Genomic DNA, 26,949 nt, shown 5'->3' on the forward strand with positions numbered 1-26,949 from the left:
CTATGGAAGAATTTCTCGAGGGTTTTCAAATGTTAGACAAAGATATTTGAGAACAGTTCCAACACTTATTAACAACTTAAACGACTATATTTCAAACAGACTTCGTTCGTTTGTTCTTACAGTAAGGCTACAATATTTGCTAGCTGGGAACGGAATCGAACCTCCAATTTTAGTGTTGTAAATCCGAAGACTTATGGCTGTTCACCGAAAGACTGGAATAAACATACCATAAATCCGTAATTTAAGACATCTCTGTCTACTGTGCTTCATGTTAACCCTTATTTCAGTAAAATCACGGTGGAAGTACACTGTATCGTAAAATTGGTTGGATAAATATGTCGATATATGTTTGTAGTTTTTTAGACTGTTGATGGCAACACATTTTTTATAGGTTTTATTAGACTATGGATGCCGACACATTTTTTATAGGCTTTTTAGACTATGGATGCCGACTCATTTTTATAGGCTATTAAACTGTAGATGCCGACACATTCTTATGGAATTTTTTTTTTTAACTGTGTATGGAGTTTCTTATTTTTTAAACTAATGAAACAAATAACAAGTGGTTGAAAAGTTTCTTTAAAGCAAGGGTACAGTGAATATTAAACTAATCATTAGTAATAAAAAACAACACTAGAAACTTCTTCCGATACCAGTTTCATAAGAAAAGTCATTAAGACAACGTCTCCCTTAGTTATATTCATAACAAAAGTCATAAAGACAACGTCTACCTTAGTTATATTCATAACAAAAGTCATAAAGACAACGTCTCCCTTAGTTATATTCATAAGAAAAGTCATAAAGACAACGTCTCCCTTAGTTATATTAATTGTTGTGTATTATGCTATTCACGATAGATTAACATACCTGTTACACATTAGAAAAGCCTGTCAGATATTTGACTGTATTCCATTAAAATACAGGTTCACTAGTCAGTCTGATCTTAAGAATCCGGTCACGTGAACAAAGGTCCTATTAAGCCCACACGATCACCAATAACCACAATGTAATCACAGTCAAGGAGCAAAAACTGGGCGAAACAAAATTTAAGGCTCTGTACGTTTCCCCACACAGACACAATTCGGAATTTCCTAACTAGGGCCGTAAGAGAAGGCCACACCCGCTTCTTCATTAACTCGACAAGTGACGTCGTCACTACGTCGGCAGGTATCGTCACAGAAATGTTCCAGAAAATCTCAAGGACAAGTTTTATATTAAAGTTTGTGAGACGATAATCTAGTTGAATAGTTTCAATAACTCATGAAACATATATACTTATTTACCGGTTAACTCAAAATCCAAATACCCGTTTTCATCGTCAAAGTTCAAAGGATTCACGAACACACACTATAACAACATTTTTGGTGACGAACACGTAAAGTCTAATAGCGTATTGAACAATTGACGGACGTGTACATAGCAAGCGTTTAGAAAGTTTATATCTAAACATGGACATCTAGATAGAACTGACAGAAGTTTTCCTACTAATAAATACACAGGATCTGTAAATGGTGTGACCGATAATTTGACTCCCAGTAAAACTTTATTAATTTCAAATAATCAGCAATAAAAGTAACATTTATTAACGTTGTGACAGTTGTGGGTTATTTCTCTTAAAGCGTCCATTTTGTTTTTTTGGATCATATCTGGCAAGAACTCACAGCTACTGCTGCCAACTGTGGTCAGTAAGAACCGTCGAATGTTATCTGTGGTCTACCTACCACAGGTATCAAAACCCGGTTTCTAGCAGCACAGGTCCGTGGATATACCATTGTGCCTCTAAGTGGTGCAACCGTCGAAATATGTTTTTACAGAACCCATTCATTCCATCAGATACTGCAGCTAGCAGTGATTACCAAACACAAATATATTTTTTGACTTTAATTTATAACAGGGAGTAAGTTTACATGGAGTGAAATTACCGGGAGTGGATTCTCCTGCACCCTTTATAAATATGCGATTAATGATTTGGGTAGAAAACCTAACTATCTTGTCTATCAGGCGTTTCCTAGGATAATCTATTTTGTGACAAACAAACAAACACAAATCTGGTGTGATTTTTATCACTAACATCATGTTTATTGGTTTCGTTCCTCTGCCAACCTTCTATTGTTTAATACGAAAACATTAAGTGAGTTTTTGTCCACCCCAGCTGAAGATTTGAGGTATTAACGACAGGCTTCCTGGGTAGTAACGTGTGGCATGCCAACAATATACACTGCTGGCCAAAATCTTAAGGCCAATGAACATAAAGAAAAAACACGAAATTACAATCAAGGACACATAATTTGAATCAAGTAAGAAGATGTAGTACATGGATAATAATTAAGATACTTCATGTTGTAGTAATTATTACTTTGGTTAACAAAAATATGTGAAAACACTTAACTTTGCATTCATGCACAATTATGGGATCGTTTGCTTCCTTCACCAACGGACTAGGGTTTGAGAGTATTGACGTCATATACAATCTGAATATTAACATAATTTATAATTTTTAGTAAACCTCGTAGAAAACAACTGTTTTTCACGTAGCAAAAGATGCTGGATTACAAGGTTTTTTTCCCACTCTTTAGGTTTTTCCACGTCATGCTTTTCAAGTTATATTTAATATTTTTTTTGTTATTTTATCGTAAAATTGGCGATTTGCAGTGTGTCAGTTACAATGATTAAACCTCGAATTCTAGAGCTATAAGCCCTGAAACTTACCTCTGAGCTACCAGAACGTAAATGCTGCAAAAACGCAAGATACATTTTATGAATTTCTCAATTCAACACTATTAATATCTCTAAATCCAATACATTTTACATTCACCAAAATTCTACACGACCATTAGAATAAATAACGAACACCTACAATTAACGAACAGCTGGTTTTCAACAAAAAATTTATTTTCATTTCACGTAAGTGATAACAAAACGAAAACACTTAATCACACCAGGTAAGCCCCTTCCGAAGATAACATAATACTTGTTTCTTTCAGTTAACTGATACGAGCAGACAACAGACACCTGGATTCGCCTGAACTAATAAGCCTGGGAAATTTCACCCTTGTTTTTAGAATAATAATACACGCATTTTACGCAGAGAAAAAGGTGCCGAATAAATAAAGCACAATATTTGTTGGCAGTTCTTTAAATACTGAATTACATTTAACGCACTGTAGCATATTTTTGAAATTGACACAAGGCTAGACTGAACACTCCATTAATAAGGTAATATTCTCAGTATGCCTTTCAGTGAAACTCGTTAGTGCTGGCGAGCCGAATATTTCTTCTTTAAATCCATATAGCCAGACCACGTGCTTCAGTTACTGACATCTCTATCAACACATTATTAATTTTAAACTGTATAACACTTGGTTCTTTACCTTTCATAAACTAAAAATCTCATTTAATTTAATTTTGAATTGTGTTTAGTTGATGTGTGGCCATCACAAAAGCTTTGCCATCTTCAGTCACGTGATACTTCCAGTGATTATCTATCGAGTCTACGTCATTTGGTGCGAAAGAGAATGCATTCTGATTCCCACGTGAACTGACATCTAAGATTCATGATTAGTTGGCGTCTTCATGCCTGAGTGGTCGTCTATGTTAAAGGGTTTTCTCCAGTTAGCTTTACATCTTCTATTATCATTATCCTGATGCTCAGATAATTCATTATCTTCTCTTGCAACCGAATTCAAATTAAATCACGTGGTCTCTTCCGTCGACCTTCAATTCGAGCTCGCAGAGCGATGCAAACCCTCGTAAGAATAAACTTTCGAAGAAAACCAAGTAGCTTTTTATGAACAAGAGTCCAGGAAATCGAATCAAAATCTAATATTTTCCTCTGTAAATATTCAATAACACAATAGCAAACTATATTTAAACACATATATAAATATTTATATTGGTGTGTGTATGTGTGTTCGCTTCGCTTCTTCTTTGTGGTTATTTGGGTATGTCTGTGTTTTTGTTGTAGCAAAGCCACATCGGGCTATCTGCTGAGCCCACCGAGGGGAATCTAACCCCTGATTTTAGCGTTGTAAATCTGGAGATATATTGGGTATGTCAGATACCCAGAAGGGTCAGGTACACAAGACCTCTTCCTCCATCCCTAACTGTAGTTGTAGTGCTTTAGGGCCAGAGTGACCCACAGTACTTCGGCCCTATTCAGGGCAATGTCTTGGGTTGCCTTTTTTATTTATTTTCTTATTTTATATATTTATATATATATTTAACGGAAAAAGAGAAAGAAAAATAATAATAATACAAAAAAACAACTGAATATTATACTAGTTTTAAGTGTCTAGTGCACGGTGGTCAGCTTGATTTATATTTCTTAAATATATATTCGTATGAGAGAGGTACTTAGGACTATGTTCATCATGTACGTAGTATCTGTCGAGATCACATAATAAGTCATTTTTATGCCAATTGTTATTAAAATACTTTAGTGCATTATGCAAGTCTTACAGATATTGTATCTATATTTGTATACTTATGTATGAATGTGGATGAAGTTCTACGTGGTACTGTATAGGCTGATGTTAAGATTGAATTTTGTATTTTTGTAGTTTCTGTAATTGTTTTTGGGTTATGTTTATCCAGACTGGACATGCCTATTCTATTATAGGTCTAATGTATGTTTTGTAGATTTTTTTTATATTATCAGTGATGTGCCTTGATTTTGTACCTGAAAGACTTCTTATATAATTTGCTCTTTTCCAGATTCTAGTCAGGATATTGTTAGTATGCTGTATCCACGTTAATTTGGTATCATAAGTTAATCCTAATAAACTGAGCCGAAGTAGCAGTCTGTAAAAGTGATGCGTTATTTTTTTCAGTTTATTTAATCTGATAAATAATATTACTTGGTTTTTCGAAATATTTATTTTTATTCTATATTTCTGGCAGTATTCTTCTAAATTATTCAGGAGTGTGTGTGCGTGCGTGTGTGTTTGTTTGTTTGTTTTGAATTTCGCGCAAAGCTACACGAAGGCTATCTACGCTAGCCTTCCATAGCTAGAGGGAAGGCAGTTAGTCTTTTACCAACGAATAGTGGGATTGACTGTCACTTTATAACACCTCCATGGCTGAAAAGACGAGCATGTTTGAGGTGACGGGGATTCGAACCCGCGACCCTCAGATTACGAATCGAATGCCTTAACCACCTAGCCATGCCGGGCCACGTGCGTGCCTGCGTGCGTGTGTGTATGTGTAGAGAGAGAGATAAAAGCTATTTTGTAATTACATTTAAACTGTTTTTGAAAGAAAGATAACAATGTGGGCCATCACATCTGGACAGCATTTCAAACACAGTTATTAACGTTTATTTGCCTTTTCGTAATATGTGGAGTTAGGATATGTGCCTCACGTGTTGTGTATACCCTTAACTGTTGTTGTGGGGTGGTTGTCACAACGTTTAGTTTAAAACTTATTTATTATTCTCTACACCTTTGCTATGGTTTATGATACGTTTTAATAACACATTCATAGGGCATGACCTGAATGACTTAATTATCACGGGGTAAGCCCACAACACCTCATTTAATATGGGTATTTTTTCTTCAAAGCAAGGCCATATCTGTCCATCTGCTGTGTCCACCGAGGAAAATCGAGCCTCCGATTTTAACGTTAAAAAATTGCAGATTAACTGGTGTTCCAGCAGGGGGCGTCAGTCGACAATTATAACAATATTATTCCGATATTTCTATTTATGAATTATTTGCGTTTTAACAAACTTCTGTATTAATTTTTTTTTTGCGTGTGTGTACGTAGTTGTTATGGTATAATTTACACTTTACCACTTCGAATCAGATTATGTGCACGAGTTTCTCTATTCATGGGGAATAAAAGTGTGTTTTTTTCTTCCGTAAAAAATGATTTTATTTTTTGACATATTAATAATACCCAGTATATTGTTTTCAAGGCTTTATAAACACTGGTTTTCCCGTTATTATGCGAGCAATCCTAAGTGGTAAAAGTCGAACGCAACCAAGATAAATTCCATTACCAGAAAATACCCAGGTCTGTACCAGGGATAATACAATATACATATATTGCATTTTTTTATAGTTCACAATTGATGAGACTTAAAATAAGACGCAATGGGTACTAGTGACGATATCCGATCACACTGTGTCTGTTGTTTGTTTTCTCAATTTATTTGAAATATAAATTTTACTCATTTCGGTTCACAATAATTATAATTTGTTCACCTCTTGTCACTACATTAACGTCTACACGAAATAAGCCCTGGTGTCATCACGTGTGTTCCATTACACATCGACTACTGTCACAGAATTAGAACATCACTTTTCACGAGATGTGTTTGTTTGTTTTCGGAACTTTGCGAAAAAGCTAAACGAGAACTTTCTGCGCTAGCCATCCCTAATTTAGTAGTGCAAGACTAGAGAGAAGGCAGCTAGATTTTCATACGAAAAAAATCGCCTTTGATAAAAGATTTAATAAAACATTTTTGACAGAATTTACTGATTTAATGTTACTCAGGTTGATGGTTGGAATGTTCGTATACCATATGTCCAAATGATATTTTCCTTACAATGGTAACGTGTCTGAGGAGTATACTAACTATCAGGTAGCGTTTTGACCTCCCCAGCTGCGGTAAAGGTACGTTAACGGACTTATATCGCTCAAATCCGAGGTTTGATTCCTCACGGTGAACAGTGGCTTTGCTCTAAAGCAAATTTTAAAGATAAAATTACTTCAATAATTACGTATGGCATAAACAAAGCTAACTGTAACTGTGGCCTAATTTATGTTAACCAAACTTGCAGAAATTTAAAATTATGATTTAAAGCTATGGGAAAACGAAAAATGAACGAGTTGGCTTTAGCAGAAGATACAGCTGCTAAGAATCATATTTCTCATAGTGCGAAATAGAATAATATCAAATTAATTAAATATATTAATAAAAAATATGAACTAAATATAATAAAATCACCAAAAATATTTAAGAATTTATATCTAGCTTTAAATAGATGTGCAGGTTTACTAATTGTAGGAATTCATTTTTGGGAATCCTTTCTTTAAAGAGAAATAATAGGTGGCAGCACCGTACATATAATATGATTGTTCAATGTATTTCTACCATGCAAAATACTATAACATAAACACCTCAACGTATTTTTTTTCATTGTTGTTTCTCTTCCTGATGATGGCGAGTCTCTGACCCATCGCAAAATGCAGATTTTAATAAAGATTGGTACCTTCAACAGTCCCTAAGGTATTATGGACCTTTAAACGTTGTTTTAATAAATAAATAAAAACTGTTGAAATAAAAATATACTTAAAAAAGGGAAGTTTGTGTATCTGACAAACATCGTTAATATTGTCACAGTGTCAAGTTTCAATTCTGTTTGCGAACCCAAGAGACCATATGTTGGGAATGAGCTCAGAATTTGAGAGTTTATAATAATATTATCAGAAATAACGAAAACCTACAAGCAAATCTAACTTGTTGGTAATTTAATCATTAAAGTCGATGTTCGGGAAGGAAGTATAATAAAGTGAACTGAGATACAGAGTGTGTTGAAAATGACTTACAAGGTTCGATATTTCGATCCAAAGACTTCTGGCTTTGGATAAATTACACTATGTAACAAAAGTTTGACTTTTTCTTGTTCCTGGGCAAAAAGTGTTATTTCTTAATTACTTATGGCTAAAGTAAATGGAAAAGACCTATTTTTCTCTTTTGTGACCTGGAAGCGTATAACAAAAACATGATGGGAGACTATATTTGGGAGCTGATACGTGAAAGTGATTTACATTACAGTTGCAAATTTCGAAAAAATACTTACTTCTAAACTTCAGACCTTATGTAAATGAAAATGTGCAAATTTGACCGTTTTTACATAGAAAATAGGTTAATTTCTAAATTTCATTATCCAGGTCACAAAAGCAACGTTTGAAGGGAATAATGGCCATTTTCTGTACTTTTACAACATAAGCAATTAAGAAATAACACATACTATCCAGAAACAAAATGTGTTACTTCGGGTAATGGTTCAACACTGTTAGCTAGCGCTCCTGTACAAATAATGGTTCAACATTGTTAGCTAGCGCTCCTGTACAAATAATGGTTCAACATTGTTAGCTAGCGCTCCTGTACAAATAATGGTTCAACATTGTTAGCTAGCGCTCCTGTACAAATAATGGTTCAACATTGTTAGCTAGCGCTCGTGTACAAAGTATGGTTCAACATTGTTAGCTAGCGCTCCTGTACAAAGTATGGTTCAACACTGTTAGCTAGCGCTCCTGTACAAAGTATGGTTCAACATTGTTAGCTAGCGCTCCTGTACAAAGTATGGTTCAACATTGTTAGCTAGCGCTCCTGTACAAATAATGGTTCAACACTGTTAGCTAGCGCTCCTGTACAAATAATGGTTCAACATTGTTAGCTAGCGCTCCTGTACAAATAATGGTTCAACACTGTTAGCTAGCGCTCCTGTACAAATAATGGTTCAACACTGTTAGGTAGCGCTCCTGTACAAAGTATGGTTCAACATTGTTAGCTAGCACTCGATGTACAAAGTATGGTTCAACACTGTTAGGTAGCGCTCCTGTACAAAGTATGGTTCAACACTGTTAGGTAGCGCTCCTGTACAAAGTATGGTTCAACATTGTTAGGTAGCGCTCCTGTACAAAGTATGGTTCAACATTGTTAGCTAGCGCTCCTGTACAAAGTATGGTTCAACATTGTTAGCTAGCACTCGATGTACAAATAATGGTTCAACATTGTTAGCTATCACCCACGTCCAAATAATATACTGCAAGGAAACATTAAATATCTGTTATTATGAGGTTTTCAGTATACTAGCATAAAAAAATGAAAATCGGTATATGCAGACTTGTTTGTTTTTTTTAAACCAGGAACTAGCTCAGAATGTGGCCTCTATAAGGCAACATTTTACGCTGACGTTAAGCCCGCTAACGCATGTACAATGATATATTATCAACGAGAAGTTGATGCTATAACTCGGTTGAAGTCCTGCAAAAGTGTCTTCATTAGGTCCTAATTGAGCTTCGTACCCACCAAGAAGTAGGCTAATGAAGACAATAAAACGCTAAGCCTACACGCTACAGTGACGCAGAATTAATCCCAGATGCTGATAATTTATACATGGCTTATAAATTACTACTTATATGTTGACCAATATGAAGTACAGTACACATCGAACCACACTACGCATTTGTGGCGAAAGACGTTTTTACAAGCGACAGTTCATGGACTTGTTGAAGGAAATAGACGCTTTACGTCACTGTACTCATTTCCACTGTGAATCCAAACGGTTCGGAACAGCGTTGCTTTATCCAGGAAGATAAACAGCCAAACGAAAGGTCGTTATCACTATTTGCAGAGTACATACATTCTAGCTTCGTCAGTTTTCATCATGTAAATATGGAAACGAAGAGAAATAGTTTCATACCATTCAAACACAAAACTTACGTCTTCACAACTGGTTACACTGGAGATTTGGGTTTTTGTTTTATTTTGTTTGTAGTTTAGCAAAAAAACAACACAATGGGCTATCTGTGCTCTGCTAACAACGGGAATCGAAACCCGGATTGTAACTGTGTAAGTCCGCAGACATACCGTTGTGCCACTGGAGAGAGAGAGACCGGAAACCTGGAAATGAGAATATCCTAACTTGCATCCTCATTATTTTCAATCACGTGACAAAGCGTTCGAATCTTCAAATATAAACTGGATTTTTCAGATGTTTTTTGTTTTTGAAATTCGCACAAAGCTATGCGAGGGCTATCTGTGCTAGCCGTCCTTAATTTAGTAGTGTAAGACTAGAGGGAAGGCACCTAGTCATAACCACCCACCGCCGACTCTTGGGCTACTCTTTTACCAACGAATAGTGGGATTGACCGTCACATTATAACGCCCCCTCGGCTGGGAGTTACTTTATTACTTTTTCTTCTATATTTCTTGTTTATATTTTTCCCTTACCTTCTCAGGAGCGACGGGGATGCGAACCCGCGACCCTCAGATTACGAGTCGCACGCCTTAACACGCTTGGCCATGCCGAGCCAGGATTTTTCAGAACGGTACGGCTGCGGACTTACACCGTTAGAATCCGGGTTTCAATACCCGTTGTTAGCAGAGCACAGGTAGCCCGTTGTGAAGCACTGTGCTTAACAACAACCAATCGCACCAGAATATGGGAACAGACTGAAATTCCCACAGAACTGAAGGACTGACAGGTAATTGTGTGCGTTTTTTTTCTTTACAACATGCACTTTTTTTTTTATTAGCGATCGCTTCAAGGATTTTTTTTAACATCAACTACACGCGAAAATCCATAATAGCAACAAGTGTGTTTGTCATGTCAGCAACGAAACTTGTCTTAACTGTTCCATCTTCTGTCTTAACGATGACGGATTGCTTTCAACTGATGAATGGCTGATAACTGAATACAGCCACAGCACAAAAGAAATAACCTTCTGGTATCATTGTCCAGATTACAGAGTATGCTACGTGGTTTGTCGTTCAAAGTGAAAAATAAAAAAATAAAGTTTCAAATAATAGTCACTGCAGTAAACGATACCTGGGGCTATCACGCACTAAAGAAACCAGTTCGGCTGTGCAAGTCGCTCGCTTGAAACTACTGAAAGACAAACAAATAAGGACTGAGCTTGGTTTGACTCATTATTTTAGATTTAGTTTATTTGGAAATATTACTCGAGAAATTACTAAAACAAACAAATAAACGATATGTTTGCAGACGCTAAAAACGGGACTCGATACTTGTAGTGGACACAGCACATACAGCCCATTGTGTAACTGTGTACTTAACAACAAACATGCAAAATGATGATCGATTATGCGATATATATTTTAATGTAACCCATTCTAATTTTTATTAACTAACTTTCATATATTAAATTAGTAAAACAAACAACTGTTGGTCAGTAGTGGTCATTTCCACTTTATATTTTCCAGTACCCAACTCTGATGTCCATCAATATAGTCAGCAGAGACAAATGTGAGAGGTGCGCGTCTTACACGTATTAATATAAAATGTAAATGTTGAAAACAACATTTTTCTTTCTCAAAGTCGTAGATTCCTCTCCTCAGGTTTCTAGTACTTTACCACTGACATCGTGGGCGTCGTGTGTCACGATCTTAATATAAGCTTATGAAATGAAAGCTTTTATCGCTCTTTAATTACGTCACCTCAAATTCCGGACTTTTACATCAAAATAATAAATTGCAACTAAAATTAAAACTTCAACAAATACCTCGCCGCTACTGAAGGCAAATAAATTAGCAAACGACTGAGAAACAGTCTGTGAAATATAAATACCGACCAAATATTTCTTAAGTTAATATATATATAATTCATTTGGTGTCTCGTTTTGTTTTGTTTTTCCATTTTAAGAACTAATACTATTATTATATATCCACAGATGAGAAAAGGGAAAAGGTTAGCACGTTCTGCGATATATCGCAGTTCGAACCATGGATCTTCCGATAAGTACTCTAGCACGCTATTCTCTAGCTCATACCTGGCCTGCGAAAAATTAAGTTATTATTAATCTATTTCAACTGCTCATCTTGAAATTAGTTATCCCTTCTTATACCTTGCGATGGTCAATAATAAATTAGTGTAAAATATAATGTGTACACCAACCTATGACAGATCTGATGACCTAGGTCTTACGTCTTCGTCACTGAGAGAAATATATTTACGCATACAGAATTTAGTTTGTTTTCAATTTCGCGCAAAGCGAATCGAGGGCTATCTGCGCTACCGTCCCTAATTTAGCAGTGTAAGGCTAGAGGGAAGACAGCTAGTCATCACCACCCACCGCCAATTCTTGGGCTACTCTTTTACCAACGAACAGTGGGATTGATCGTCACATTAAAACGCCCCCACGGCTGAAAGGGCAAGCGTGTTTGGTGGGACGAGGATTCGAACCCGCGACCCTCAGATTACGAATCGAGTGCCTTAACCACGTGGCCATGCCGGACCTCACACAGAAAGACACGTGTTCAACTAAACAAAAGTTCTACAAACCATTATACCAATACCCGTCGTCTTCATCCGCTTCGTTCACTGTAGTCATGATGGTGTTAAGAATCCTAAATATTACTGTAATCTAGATAATATGATAGTTACATGTACGTTGTTCCCATCAGGCGTTTTTCAATTCTGTACACAAATCTGAAAGAAGACAAATATAAACTTTTTTTTTTTAATTGTCAGTTATTAATTCGCTCGCGAGTAAAATGAATTTTAATTTATATTTCAAACCTTAAATGTCGTACAATTATGAAATTGCACGTTATGCGAGTATAAACTTAGTTCAAGTGATTATAAGTCACGAGTCAAGTTCCAGAACAAGTAGGTAATTTTAATAAAAACAATTGACTTGTATTCCAACACGCCGGGCCTGGCATAACTAGGTGGTTAAGGCAATCGACTCGTAATTCCACCCACCGCCAACACTTGGGCTACTCTTTTACCAATGAATAGTGGGATTGACCGTGACATTATAACGGCTGAAAGGATGAGCATGTTTGGTGATGACTAGCTGCCTTGCCTCTAGACTTACACTGCTAAATTAGGGACGGCTAGCGCAGATAGCCCTCTAGTAGCTTTGAGCGAAATTAAAAACAAACTAAACAAACAAACCAACACGCCGTATTTAAAATATTTTATAGAACAATTACATAGAAATTACATAAAACCCATCAACATGCAAACCATACCTACAGGTTACTAATAAAAATGGCGATATTTTCTGTAAACTACCACCTATTTTTTAAAACAAGGATTTAAATAAAAGAGAATTATACAAGTTTACATTAAAAGTCTGTGTAACGTACATGACAGAGTAACTTAACTGTATTTTGCTGTTCTCCAACGATATCCGTTTCATAAAATGGTTTCAAATCCTCATAGACGAGCAAGAAATATTTAATTTTATGAGGAATTAACTACTAAGAAAATCAATCAATTAATAATAAAACTTCAATTGTTTTGGAAGAGTTTGTTTTTAAATAAGCACAAAACTACACAATAGGCTATCTGTGCTCTGCCCACCACGGAATCCGTTTTTCTGGCATTGTAAGTCTGCAGACATACAGCTGTGCCACTGGGGATGGTGGCTTTTAGAAGAGGACCAGCTGGTTGGACATAAGTTTACTACAACTTTTTCTCAGTTCTTTCGAAGTATTAAAAAACAGTCAAAACATAAAATCATTAATAATTAGATTGTACTACTTTTTACTAAATGTTTTAATAATGTTTCGGATAGCGTACAAACTGTTCTAGCATTCCAATGGAATGGTGGGATTTAACTGTTACTCTTACAATGCACCCACGTTTCCCAGATGCGGAGAGCAGTTTTTTTTTCGGTAACGGGACTCGAACCTAGGACCATTGGATTCACAGCCCGGCACATTATAACCACTGAGCCACACCTGGAAAAGTTTCTACAGAAGAACTATTCATCTATAAAGTTTTTAAATTAGATCTAACGATAACAAGCAACTGTTTTTCTGGTTCTGTTGTTGTTGTTGTTGTTTTTACACGCGAAAAATGAAAGATAAATTCACCACGTATCATAAAGCAAAGACCGTTGTCTAGCATTCAATTTCAAGTGTCGAAGACTACTAAAACAAGCCTCACCGAGTACCTATAATCTATAGATTCCCAATCACCATTACCTACCTAACAAGCTGGCTTATTGGGGTTTCAATATTAAAGTTAATGACGTCAACTTCAATGACGTCAACTTCTGTTTGCTTTTCCTTAACCCCGTCCACAAATACACACGTGACCAAAACCATGGACATTATCCTTACACAGAAATATCTTATCAATTTTTTTCAATGAATTATCTAACAGGAACTTTTCTATATGTTGGATTATTCGTTGTAAGGTGCTCCTAAACTGACACCTAGCGGTTGGCAGTTTCACTCAAAAAGCGGATACAGATAAGCAAAACTTTGAACTTCACGCTTTGAATAAAGAAACAACTGTTTTGTTAATTTTGATCTTCAATCATAACTGTAGAGCTTTTCCATTAAATTATGTCACATAATGTCTATACGTCAGTGCCACCTGGTGGCTTGAGATATATACTACGTTAAATATTAAAGACCTAGAATGGAGAGAAGGCAGCTTGTCGATATTTTTTGGACTACTCTAATCGAATAGTGGAATTTGACCGTTTCAATTACACCACAACTAAAACCTTAAGGCATGGAGTCAGACTGTGGCAACGGGACACGAACCAAGGATTCACAGAATGAGACAAACGAACCGTTAGCTACGTTCGGCCCAGCATTGGCCACATAAAACCAGTGAGCACAGTAAAGTCACAGTTTTCAAGTGAAATAAGAATATATACAAAGATAGAAAACCTAAATTACATGAACGTGAATTTAAGTACGTATTATTACACTATATTAGATGAAGAAAAATATTTTCTTATTGGTTGGCAGACTTCCAATACACAAGAAATAATTAAATATCGTAATTTTTCCAAACTAAAATAAATGTGAACAACTACTTGTCCCTTAAAAAACAAAATGAAAAAAAAAAAACGTTTATTTATTTTAAGCTATTCTTTAAAATAGTTGAGTGCCAACGTTCTTAGTGTTTTGAATTGAAAGATAAAATTACTAAAGCAATTATAAATCGACGGCCCTGTTTCTTCGTTTAACTTCCCTTAAAGTATATCGCGGAGTAACACTTTACTATTCGATTTTGTCAATACATTAGGTTGTCGCATTGGTTCACCGCCTCCGTTTAGCGCACAGTTTTTAGTGCTTGACCTAATTTTAAATTTACAGGTTTCATGCTTCTGTGTTTAAAAGTCAGCTATTGATAGATCCAGTCAAAACTGGATTTGGTTTGTTTTGAATTTCGCGCAAAGCTACTCGAGGTCTATCTGCGTTAGCCGTCCTAATTTAGCAGTGTAAGACTAGAAGGAAGGCAGCTAGTCATCACCACCCACCGCCAACTCTTGGGCTACTCTTTTATCAACGAATAGTGGGATTGACTGTAACATTATAACGACCTCACGGCTGAAAGGGAGAGCGTGTTTAGTTTGACAGGATTCGAACCTGCTTTCCTCGAATTACAAGTCGAGCCCCTTAATCACCTGGCCATACCGGGCCTAATAGATTTGGGAAACTCGTACTTTAATTTATACAACATATGAAGTTTTGAATATAGATATTTTAATTGTTTTAACTGTTTTAATCTATATTTATATTTGAAAAATCAATCTTTTATGAAAATTATAGGAAAAATGACATAAAATTGTGCTGTTTACAACTCTCTTTGTACTAATAAAAGGTTCCTTTAGAGGATTGGCTACGTTTATCAGTTACATTTTTCTGGAAAGTTACTCTTGGTAACGAACTACAATAAAACCTTGAGAACTATTGATCAGACCCGGCATGACCAGGTGGTTAAGGCACTCGACTCGTAATCTGAGGGTCGCGGGTTCGAATCTCCGTCGCACCAAACATGCTCGCCCTTTCAGCCGTGAGAGTGTTATAATGTCACGGTCAGTCTCACTATTTGTTAGTAAAAGAGTAGCCCAAGAGTTGGCGGTGGGTGGTGATGACTAGCTGCCTTCCCTCTAGTCTTACACTGTAAAATAGGGACGGCTAGCGCAGATAGCCTTCGAGTATCTTTGAGCGAAATTCAAACCAAACTAAACTATTGATTAAAAATTGAAGGCGCAAATTCATCTGATTTTATCATGATATTATATTAGAGAGCACGTGATCCGTAAATCACACATATAAAGTTAAAGTTAAAAAAGCGAATAGAAACAAAACGACACTAAACGGAAAACTTTAACAACAAAATCATCTGGTTATTAACTATTTTGTATTTTCCATTTCACAGTCCATGGCGTACTAATTTTACCATCAAATCTAAAAGTAATTCAGCGAGTGCCTTATCGTAAATAGCATTAAACATGTTTCTCCTCTGAACGCATCTTTTAAAGTAAATCGCTCATGAGATGTTGTGCAATTTATTTTCTTTTTATACAAGTTCTGGACTAAATTGGTTTCCAGCCAAAATCGAGGCGTCTCAATAAATTCATTCGAAAGTACTTGACCCTTAACTCAGTAAACAAAGGACTTGAAGTTACACACGTACGATGTGAAAAGAAGACACTTGACCATGTTGTCTCTCCTGTCATTCCTACGGTCAGGTAAAAAAAAAACAAAAGATAAGTTCGAAAGGCATTAATGTTTCCCCCACCAATGGTAAACCAGTATGGAATATAATGATTACATTTTCACTCCACCCAGCTATGACAGATCTGATGACGTAGGTGTTACATTTTCGTCGCCGAGTGAATACCAATCTACGTAAGCGGAGCTCTTTGTTCGAAGCACAATACAGAGTAAAGAAAACCTGCTAGTCCTGTCATTACTTGTAACCAGAGGTGTTATTTGGTATACTTTTAAATAAAAGTAGCGAGTCGGCCTTCGTTTCATGTGTATATATAAATCATCATGACTATATCGTACACACGAAATTCTTAAAGTCTCTTCACACTAGCCTAAATACATTGTTGGTTTAACAAGAACATAAATCGAAATACTTACAATATAGTAGTTATTATCTGTTATAGTTAAGTTCTCTCAAATACAATGAAGTGTTAATAATTGCATTTAAAAATAATTACTTTTAAAAATATAATTATATTGTGCTATTAGTGATGGTTTACAGAGATTCAATTACCAACACATTTATTAGATACCGTACTCATTACAAATGTGGTGTATTAAACTTGAGCAAAAAACATAACAAGTGATGATGTATCACACGTCAATATGTTTCTTACGAAAGTGCTAATATCTTGCTATTTAATAATCTTTAGCAACGTAACATAAACCAAATCACGTTGAGTCTTCAAGAAACGGTGTTCAAAATTAATAAATAAACCACGATTTTTAAGACTATCACTGTGAACTGCTAAATGTATCATTAATGTTGATTTGAAATACCTTATTGTTGTTTAAAGTATTGTAAATGGTACTTTTTAGGTTTGGTTTTTGCGTTGTTTTTTTTTTTAATTTCGCGCAAAGCTACACGAAAGCTATCTGCGCTAGCCATCCATAACTTAGCAATGTAAGAAGAGAGGGAAGGCAGCTAGTCACCACCACTCACCACCCCATCCCTAACTTAGTAGTGTCACCACCACCAACCACCAACTCATGGGCTACTCTTTTAACCAACGAATAATGGGATTGACCGTAACTTTATAACGCCCTCATGACTGAATGGACGAGCATATTTGGTGTGACGGGGTTTCGAACCCGCGACCCTCAGATTACGAATCGAGTGCCTCAACCAGCTGGCCATGCTGGGCTCTACTATGGTCGGAAATACGCAATAGGTACATTGATTTAAAATGTCTACTTTCTCTTTAATGTTTCCATGTTTATAAACTTCGTCTATTTAGTGTACGAATTAGCCAATAATAAGTTCGTAAAAGCAATCTTCTTTCAGAAAATTATAAATTAATAACTAGTAAAGGACGTATAAAAAAAAAAAACCGTGCCAACTGACAAAAGATTTTTGTTTGTTTGTTTTTGAATTTCGCACAAAGCTACTCGAGGGCTATCTGTGCTAGCCGTCCCTAATTTAGCAGTGTAAGACTAGAGGGAAGGCAGCTAGTCATCACCACCCACCGCCGACTGTTGGGCTACTCTTTTACCAACGAATAGTGGGATTGACCGTCACATTATAACGCCCCCACGGCTGAAAGGGCGAGCATGTTTGGCGCGACGGGGATGCGAACCCGTGACCCTCAGATTACGAGTCGCACGCCTTAACGCGTTTGGCCATGCCGGGCCGCTGACAAAAGAAAAACAAATTTATTTTGCTTTCTGTTTAGAGATCAGAACGTTCTTATCTGTTAGTAAATAAAAAATTATTATTAGTTATCGTATTATGAGCGTGATTCCATTAAAAAATTATAGCGTTTGGTGTGTGTTGTAACTCGTAATTGAGGTAGAATATCATATAACAATAACAGAGCCTTATAAATTTCTACCTTTAACCAATTTATTTTCAAAGTAAGAATTACAATGAATATTGTAATATTGTTACTTTGTTATTTGTTCCTTTACTTAATTTTTTATTCTAATATATTCTAGTCTCAAACGAAAACTGAAACAGTGTTTACAGCCTACTGAATAACAAACATTTTCAAAATTGTACACGATATATATATGTGAAAAAAGATGAGAGAAAGTCTATATAAATAACATGCTTGCACTTGTCCGTCCGGGATTTTTCTCGCAAGTTTCTCCATCAAACGCTAGACGTTAGAAAGTCCTTTGCTTGAAAATTCCATGTTGCATATTAGCATTTCAAATCAGAATCACCTTACCTGTTTTTAGCTTAGCGAAGCTCTGAATTGAAACGAATATGCTTCACAATGGCATAGTTTTGTTATCATCACGTGACGACTCGCTTCGATTTCAGCTTTAGGTTTCTTTATTTTCAAAGTATTTCACGAAAATAACACTCAACCTGCATTTAATTTTAAAAAAAAATGAATATATACTAAATGCAATTGCCTTGGGTTTTTTCTCGACTGATATAGGTCAAAAATACGCATGCACACAATTGGTTCAAAACCATATGTTTATACTGAACACGCATTGAGACGTTTCTGCATAGTTAGCTAAGTTTGACTTCATTATAGTTTTATATTTACTTTCCTTTGCAATAATTTAGCTTCGTTTGTTTCATACACTACTACAAAAACTTTTACTACATTTGTATTTACTAAATTTGTAATTAAACTTTATTTAATAAAGTTACGTCTTCCCAATTGGTTTGTTTAACTTTATAAACTTTGTTCAAATAGCTCAATATTTATCAGTCTAATACTCAATGCCTGGAAGAAAGCGTAGCTTAAATACAGTGCGTGAAAATGATAGAGTGAAGAAACTTAAAGCAAAGGGCGTGAAAATTATCGCAATTTGTTTAAGGGGATCGCGACTAATTACCACATAATTTAGGCCTAAGGGGCTACTGTGCTAGAACTTACAAAGGAAACGTTCATACAAATATGGTGTTCAGTATTTTATTATATTAAAGCGATTTTGAATACGCAAATCATTAAGCCACGTGACAACCACAGTAAATTCGAAGTATAATTCCATGGACGTTTTTCTTTCCGTTACCTAAGTAATGTTGTGCCACCGAAAAAACTAATCGATTTAGGGAAAAGTATGTAACAAAATCTTTATACACTCAGATCATAAAGTTGTGTTCAGATGGTGAACTTAGAATTTACAAATCGGAGTTTTCACAATTTAATGATATTAAAAACAAGGATACTGCATTAACTTGGGAAACCCAGAACTATCCAGAAACAGACTTGAAACAAGTCGTAAGTGCGGCGTCTTGTAACATACAAGAATCTACAAACACAGCTCTAAACATAATCACGATAGGCCAAAATCTCAAAAAGCAACACGGTCACGTATACACAAATTTCTTTCACGACGTATTCATTCATTTAACTGTTGCAAACCTCATCTAGTTGGAGGACGTAGTAGTGGGATTGACCTTGCGTATAACAAGCGTACGACTGAAAGTGAAGTTTGTTCAAAAACAGGTTTCCGCTACCAGCGGAATAGGAGCCGAGCTCCTTCATCACGAGGTTATATCACGTGCTACTGGAGAATGAAACTGCTGCTAGTGTTATTCATATAAAGACGAGCCTATCAAATGACCGAATGCAGTGTTTATTGAGTCCTCTGTGATCATACTATTGAAACAGCTGCTTGAAAGCTATCGTTCTTGTATAGAAAATGGATTAAGGAACGTATGCAGGGAACAGTGATATGTTTTAGGCATACTAGTCTTGAAACGAATTCTTTGTCAATGAAAACCATGCTACAGGGTTGTTCTTAAGATGGCAATTGTCAGTAGAATATAGGAAAATGGACTCTAACAGTTGGTGTAGCTCTGAAGTTATTTTAATATAACGTACTGAAACTGTATTTAGATCCACGTTTTGGTTTACAACAGCTTTTCATAGTTCATTTTCTCGTCAAAATGTTTGTAGACTTAGTGGTTAGTGTGCCAGGACCGTGAGTTGCACTTTCAGACAGTGGATGTGCTACAAGTGTTTTAGAATTTCGCGCAAAGCTACTCGAGAACTATCTGCGCTAGCCGTCCCTAATTTAGCATTGTAAGACTAGAGGGAAGGCAGCTTGTCATCGCCACCCACCGCCAACTCTTGGGATACCCTTTCTGCCAACAAAGTGGAATTGGCTGTCACATCATAACCACCTCACGGCTGAAAGAGTTAGAATGTTTAGTGTGACGGGGATTAAAACCTGCGACCCTAAGATTACGAGTCGAGTACCTTAACCACCTAGCCATTCCGGGCCTCCTGTAGTTTTGCGCGAAATTCAAAACAAACCAAACAATTATACCACCTTTTGGTATATTAATTGAGAGCTGTTCAACGTAGCTCACAAAAAGTGATAAAGAACATTCTGAAACAAAGTACAATTATATTTTATATAAACGTTTGGGTTTTAATGTGAAGACAAGTTTCTAATCATTTAAATGAACCAGTTATTATTGCTTTTCACAAAGCAGGTTATCCTGGTCATTAGGTAATCAATTACAAAAGAAGGAACATAATAAACAAACTCGGAACGAAAACGTTAAATAAAGTGTTATTTAATTACAAGTTGTAAGGAAGATTAGTTTTTAAAACAGCGTTTCGATTACTAATGTAATAATTCTAGAATGATCTCATCAGTGATGGTTTGGTTTGTTTTGAATTTCGTGCAAAGCTACACGAGGGCTATCTGCGCTAGTAGTCCTTAATTTAGCAGTATAAGACTAGAGAGAAGGCAGCTAATTATCGCCACCCACCGCCAATTCTTGGTCTGCTCTGTTACCAACGACTAGTGAGATTGAGCGTAACATTATAAAGCACCTATGCCTGAAAGGGCGAGCATGTTTGGTGTGACGAGGATTTGAATCCGCGACCCTCGGATTACGAGTCACGTGCCTTAACCACCTGGCCATGCCGGGCCTCATCAGTGATGGAAACGTCTACCTGTTCTAAATACAAATTTTCGTTACTTTAAAAGCTGTTATTTGTAATAAAATAATTACCTAACATAGTCCTTCGTGATCCCTTAACGAGACACTCTCAGAAGCCCTTATAAACAAGAAACAGAAGTGTATCGACAAAATTGTCAGAAACACATTATATATGTAAATAACTGGTTTACTTTATTGGAGACAACGAGATTCAGTAGTGTTACATAAATAGAAGTTCTTAAGCTGATAACAACATACCTCGGACCTCAATTTAAAGAGATGAAAGAAACCAGTAGTCTGTAAAAAGACGCGTGGATTACCTTGGATGAAGTAAGCCACACGGGACAACTCATACTGGAGGACTTATAAAAGTAACATTTAAATAAAAAAAAACATCTTTTATCCCTCAGTTTCATAAGATAAACGTGAAACCAACTTTCCTTAAATTGTGTCAACGTGCGAGGGTAGAATTGATAATTTCAAAAAATATTCTTTTATTTCCCTTCCTCAGAAAAACTAACTAAAATCAACAACAAATAAACGGAATGTTGTTTGGATGAAACTCCATCCAATGAACACCATCGTGCAGTCACTAATGTAAAGTTAATAGTGCCTTTGAAAAAAACGTTAGCAAGATCACTGGATATAGCTGGGATTTTCCACAGTTGAGTGCTTATCGCCGATTGGTTGAAAGCGCTGGTGTCGCCATAAATCTGAATATATATATATGCAAAAACGGCTCGTTTGGGTTGAGAAAATATTTCACATAGAAGAGCGAACAAAGTTTCGACCTTCTTCGGTCATCGTCAGGTTCTTCTATAGAAGAGCGAACAACGTTTCGACCTTCTTCGGTCATCGTCAGGTTCTTCTATGTAAAATATTTTCTCAACCCAAACGAGCCGTTTTTTCATATAAACTTTTCTCTACAAGTGGGTTTTCTCGACATCACTGAAATCTGAATATAATTATGCGTTTGGTTGAAAATACACGCATTAACAGCTGTCAAAATTATTCACACAGAATCTGACGTGAAAATGTTTGTTCACTTAAGTTAGTGGATCTGAAAGAATTAATAATTGGTGGAATGTCTGTTTGACATCTAATAGGCAATGGTTACTTCTTCTAAATGTATTCTTTAAAACTTATGTGCTACATGTAAGTAATAGTATACACAGTTAATCAGTCTCAAAGTGTTACCTAGATATATGTGTAATAATTAAATTATGTTTAAATAGTTTGGTGTCTGATTGCGTTTCTTTACATCTCTAATATTTTAATTATTGCGATATATAATAGCCCAAATATGAATATTTTATAACACGAATTATAACCACTCTTCGCTAGCTTGGAATAAAGCATTCACAATATAGTTGTTGTTGTAACAAATGATTTTTTTATAAATAGTGTCCGTTGTCTCCCAATCTCCTCCTTCCCGCCTCTGACTCAGAAGTAAATCTGTAACTTTACGATGGTTAAACTCAGGTTTCAATATTCGTAGTGAGTGTTGTACAGATAGCCCATTGTCTGTCTTTGCTCTTAAAAGCAACCAAACCAGTGGCTCAGCTTGTCTGATGAGATGTATTGTGAGCCGAAAAGTAGATGTGGCAGACATAATGAGCTGGAAGTACATTTTTTCTTAAAAAATAAAACACCCTAAAGGACTAAACAAAAAACGTAGGTTAAAAATTATGTGTGTGTGTGTGTGTGTAGTAGGTTTAATACCAGTATCTCGTGACAATTAGAATTAAGCTGTTTACTGTTTTTCACACACACACAGACATTCCTATCACAACAACCTAATGACGTACAAGTTGTTTTACAAGCAGGGGTCAAAGGTGAATATGGATACCTACTGAGAATTTCAAGATGTAAACAATACACTTATAGGCAATGAACTTTAGCCAGACTGGGCGTTTTATGGTTGTGGAAAGTAGACAAGACACCATATCCAAACAAGAAAGTTTATTACTACACACACATACCCCAGTACTTTTGTCTATGAAGGCGATTCTTATCTCCTACCTCACCCTCTTTACCTCCATCTCTCATTCGTACGTCAAACACCTTCCATCAGTTTCTTTTATCAGCAGAGAACCATTTCACATCTACAGCACAGAGTAAACTGTGCGAAAAACGAATTAGTCTGCTGTTGGTACAAAAACGTTGGAACAGTTGTGCTTTAACAAGGTATTAATTCGTTGTACAATAAACATATTTACAACCAAAAAAAGGAAACCAAGAAATTTATATTACTATTTCGATTGAACTCTGCTGCGATCGTGGTGAAAATGTGTGAAACATATTTATTCCACTTATGCCAATTTTATAAAAAGAAAAATACACTAACTGTTTATATTTGGGACTACACTATGCTGTATTTTGCATTTATGGAGAAGTTACGAAATCTTTCGACCACAGTTCTTAATTTTGAACCACTGACCAGAGGGAAGGCAGCCAGTCGGTATCACGTTACCATTCGCCATCTATGGATTAGCCGTCACTTTTATAACACACTCACTAAATTAAAGAGCAAGAAATCCACTGATCCACCACTGGACCAAGCCAGTTTGATTCAATGTTTTGAATATTCTGGATTAATTAAAATTAAATATTTGTTTTTGTTTTACTTGTTCCTACGCCTAAAGATACAACAAAAGGATATGTGCGCTATGCCCACCGCGAGTATCGAAACCTGATTTTTAGTGCTATTTTCCAAGGATATACCTGTCTTTGTAGAAGTGCTATAGCAAGATATACCAAATAGCAACTAATATCTTTTATAACTTAACAATTAAAACGGTGATTTATACAAATTACTTGAAAGGCTTAACGCATAAGTTTGCTGTCATAATGAATGTAATTTTGTTGTAGTATTGAAAATTATGGAAGTTATAAAGAGAAACACATAAAGAACAACCGAAAGTGCGTTGTACTCTTACCATCAATCCTAGTGTTCGTTGGTAAAAGAGTAGCCCAAGAGTTGGCGGAAGATGGTGTCGACTACTTGCCTTCTATCTAATCTATCGCTGCTAAATCTAGGACGGCTAGCGCAGATAGCCTTCTTTGCGCGACATTTAAAGCTAACAGAGTTTAACTTATCTGCGATTATTACTAAAGTGCTAACAGACGTGTACTTTTAGTTTTTATTGTTTGTTTTTTCCAAAAGGATTGTCGTGCCATTTTGATAGAACGCCGACACCTGGATCTTTTTAAACATATATTTTTTTGTAAATATAGAGCTAGGGCGGATCGCTCTTATTGAAATGCCTGGAAGATTCCCGTAGCGTCATTATAACACTTTCATGCTGTGTTTGACCTTAGCGTTCTTTTCCATACAAGCTGGTGAAACCCGATCAAGCAACCAGTGGCAACCGAGTCTTGGCTTGCTCAATCAAAGGGCATCTTGGACAAGCAACAATGCACACATGCTAACAATGAACGTACGGTAACAAAGAACGTAAAGTTCACTTCCTATTTGGTCATAAGAATATTTTAATATGTGGTTCGTATTAATTGACCATTATTGTCGAAACGAAAACAAAAAAATGTACATTCATTACGAGCTAGTTTCACCTACCGCAAGGAAACAAATAGAGAAATCATCTAAACAACAGTCTGGTTTGTATTTCGCGCAAAGCTACTCGAAGGCTATCTGTGCTAGCCGTCCCTAATTTAGCAGTGCAAGACTAGAGGGAAGGCAACTAGTCACCACCACCCACCGCCAACTCTTGGGCTACTCCTTTACCAACGAATAGTGGGATTGACTGGAATATTATAACGCCCCTACGGCTGAAAGGGTGAACATGTTTGGTGCGACGGGGGTTCTAACCCGCGACCCTCGGATTACTAGTCGCACTCCTTAACCCACCTGGCCATGCCGGGGCCCAGGAGCCATAGAAGGTTTGATCTTGAAAAGTTTGTTATCATGTTGCTAACACAGAGTCGACTGCCAACTGCAATGGAGCCTTTAATACAGAACCGTAGTCCGTATGTGTAAAAGACACGGCTATGACAGCACAAGAGAAGACGTCTTAGCTGTGGTGTCAACTGGATAGAAACAGAAGAAGATAAAGAAAAATGGGCCAGTAGTTTTTGAATATCAACAGAGAGATTCCAGTGCCAGTAGCAAGCTAAGAAAGATGGTGCGAATAGTACAATCTGTATACTGCATAGCTTATACGTGATCCAGTGCAAAAGAAATAGCGAACAGGAGAGGGGATTCTGTGAGCAACCATCAAAGTCATGAAAAACCATAGCAGGGCCCACAGAGATACCTGATTTCAAACCATCCATAGAATAGAAGGGTGGTTCGAAAGATGTTCAGCACAAATAAGACGGTACTTCCATATTGGAAGTATCTGTATTCTTCAGATGATTCAAAGAAAGGTAACAGATGGGGATGTTAATAAGCCATGGTAGGATTGGATAATCAGTGAAGACAACAACGTCACCCAATAACAGGCCCAGTTTAGCCAGTTTTGCCTGGATACAAAGACCCTAAGGAAGAATGAGACAACCTATTCCCACTAAGAAAGGAAGTCATAACCACGGGTGTAATGTTGTGGTTAGGATCACAGTTTAGAAGCAGTTTGCAAATGGCTGAGGTGAATAAGAAGTTCGTGGGATTCAATGAAAAAACTCTGAAGTGAAAAAGTGCAGAAAGACCCCATACAGACCCAAATTCCTTGAATGGGGTCCAGCATCTTCAAGGACAAGATTCCAGCAGAACTATAGGCCAAAGACTCATAATATCCAGTTTGAATAAATTGAGGGCATAATTTACGTTGAGCATAGGACATTGATCAATTCCCTAAGAGATGGAAGAGAGAACATGGAGGATGTTCAGTGTCCTAGTACGTTTGACTCGTAGCTGTTAGGAATGAAAGTATGCTTATAGTCAATAATAAGCAAAAATAACTTTGCCTTCGGGACCACTGAAAGAACAATATCGGAAATATGGAGCTAATAATCCAAGTCTGGACCCCTTTAATGGCAAAAATAGTTGTAAATGAGTTTGGAAAAAGGAAAGGTAAAACCGTTTGCTGTGGTCCACTTCAACCAGTGATTGAGGACAATCTGAAGTTGCCATTCAGTAAACCTCATACTCAATGACCAACACGAAATGTGGAAGCCGTCAACATTTGTAACAGTAGGAGGAAGTTGTGTAGTGCAAGCGTTGATCTTGACACAGAAAAGTTTAACACTTAAAGCACAGCTCTGATGGAGCCCAAGTTCCTGTGTGAAAGAAATGAAAAACGTTGAACCCACACAGACTTGGAACCGCCTGTCGAGTAAAAATTATGAATAGAAAGTGAGGTCCATATTAATGGCGGTCCATAAGCAAATGATCACACAACCCATATTAATGGAGGTCCAGCAAAATGGGGTATCTACATCTAGTGTCATAAGTCTTCTCAACATCGAATAAGACAGAAGCAAGATGTCTTCTTCTGAGGAAGGCTTCCCTGATCGACTTTTCAAGTCGAATCAGATGGCCCACAGTGGAGCACAGTTGATGGAATCCATATTGGATAGATGAGAGGAGGTTCTTTGATTCAATAACAAGATGATCATTAACCACTCTCTCCAAATATCAGGAAAAACGTTCTCCTGCTGGATTTGGTTAAAAAGAACCAGAAGAAGAGCAAGATAGAAAACAGAGACAGTACAGAACTTTATAGTGGACATCATCAGGATCAGCTGATGTACTGCTAGACCAATGAAGAGCAAGCTCGAGTTCCACCAGTGTAAAGGGCGATTAAAGTCAAAGAAACAATCCACCCAAAAGTAAAGAGGCACTTGCTCTGCCCAAGACTTGATTGCCAAGACATTAGGAAAAAGACAGATGTGTTGAAAAGATGAG

The 26,949-nt window shown here is 36.5% G+C and overlaps 1 protein-coding gene across 9 annotated transcripts in view; it reads right to left on the minus strand.

The window, feature by feature from the left end:
* LOC143224815 (protein TANC2-like) overlaps window positions 1-26,949 on the minus strand; it is a 150,477-nt gene that overhangs the window by 67,787 nt on the left and 55,741 nt on the right. For 3 of the 9 annotated variants that reach the window (XM_076453151.1, XM_076453143.1, XM_076453152.1), the window contains exon 2: window positions 12,036-12,182. The exons of 3 other annotated variants lie outside the window; for them this stretch is intronic. In XM_076453151.1, the coding sequence (XP_076309266.1) occupies window positions 12,036-12,084 (49 nt within the window). In that variant the 5' untranslated portion in view covers window positions 12,085-12,182. Of the gene's footprint in view, window positions 1-867; window positions 1,014-12,035; window positions 12,183-26,949 lie in introns of those variants that run through there. 3 more of the 9 variants (XM_076453145.1, XM_076453144.1, XM_076453149.1) reach the window with 3 other exon arrangements.

The sequence above is a fragment of the Tachypleus tridentatus genome, chromosome 9 (genome assembly GCF_004210375.1).
Source record: "Tachypleus tridentatus isolate NWPU-2018 chromosome 9, ASM421037v1, whole genome shotgun sequence".
Classification (NCBI taxonomy): Eukaryota; Metazoa; Arthropoda; class Merostomata; order Xiphosura; family Limulidae; genus Tachypleus; species Tachypleus tridentatus.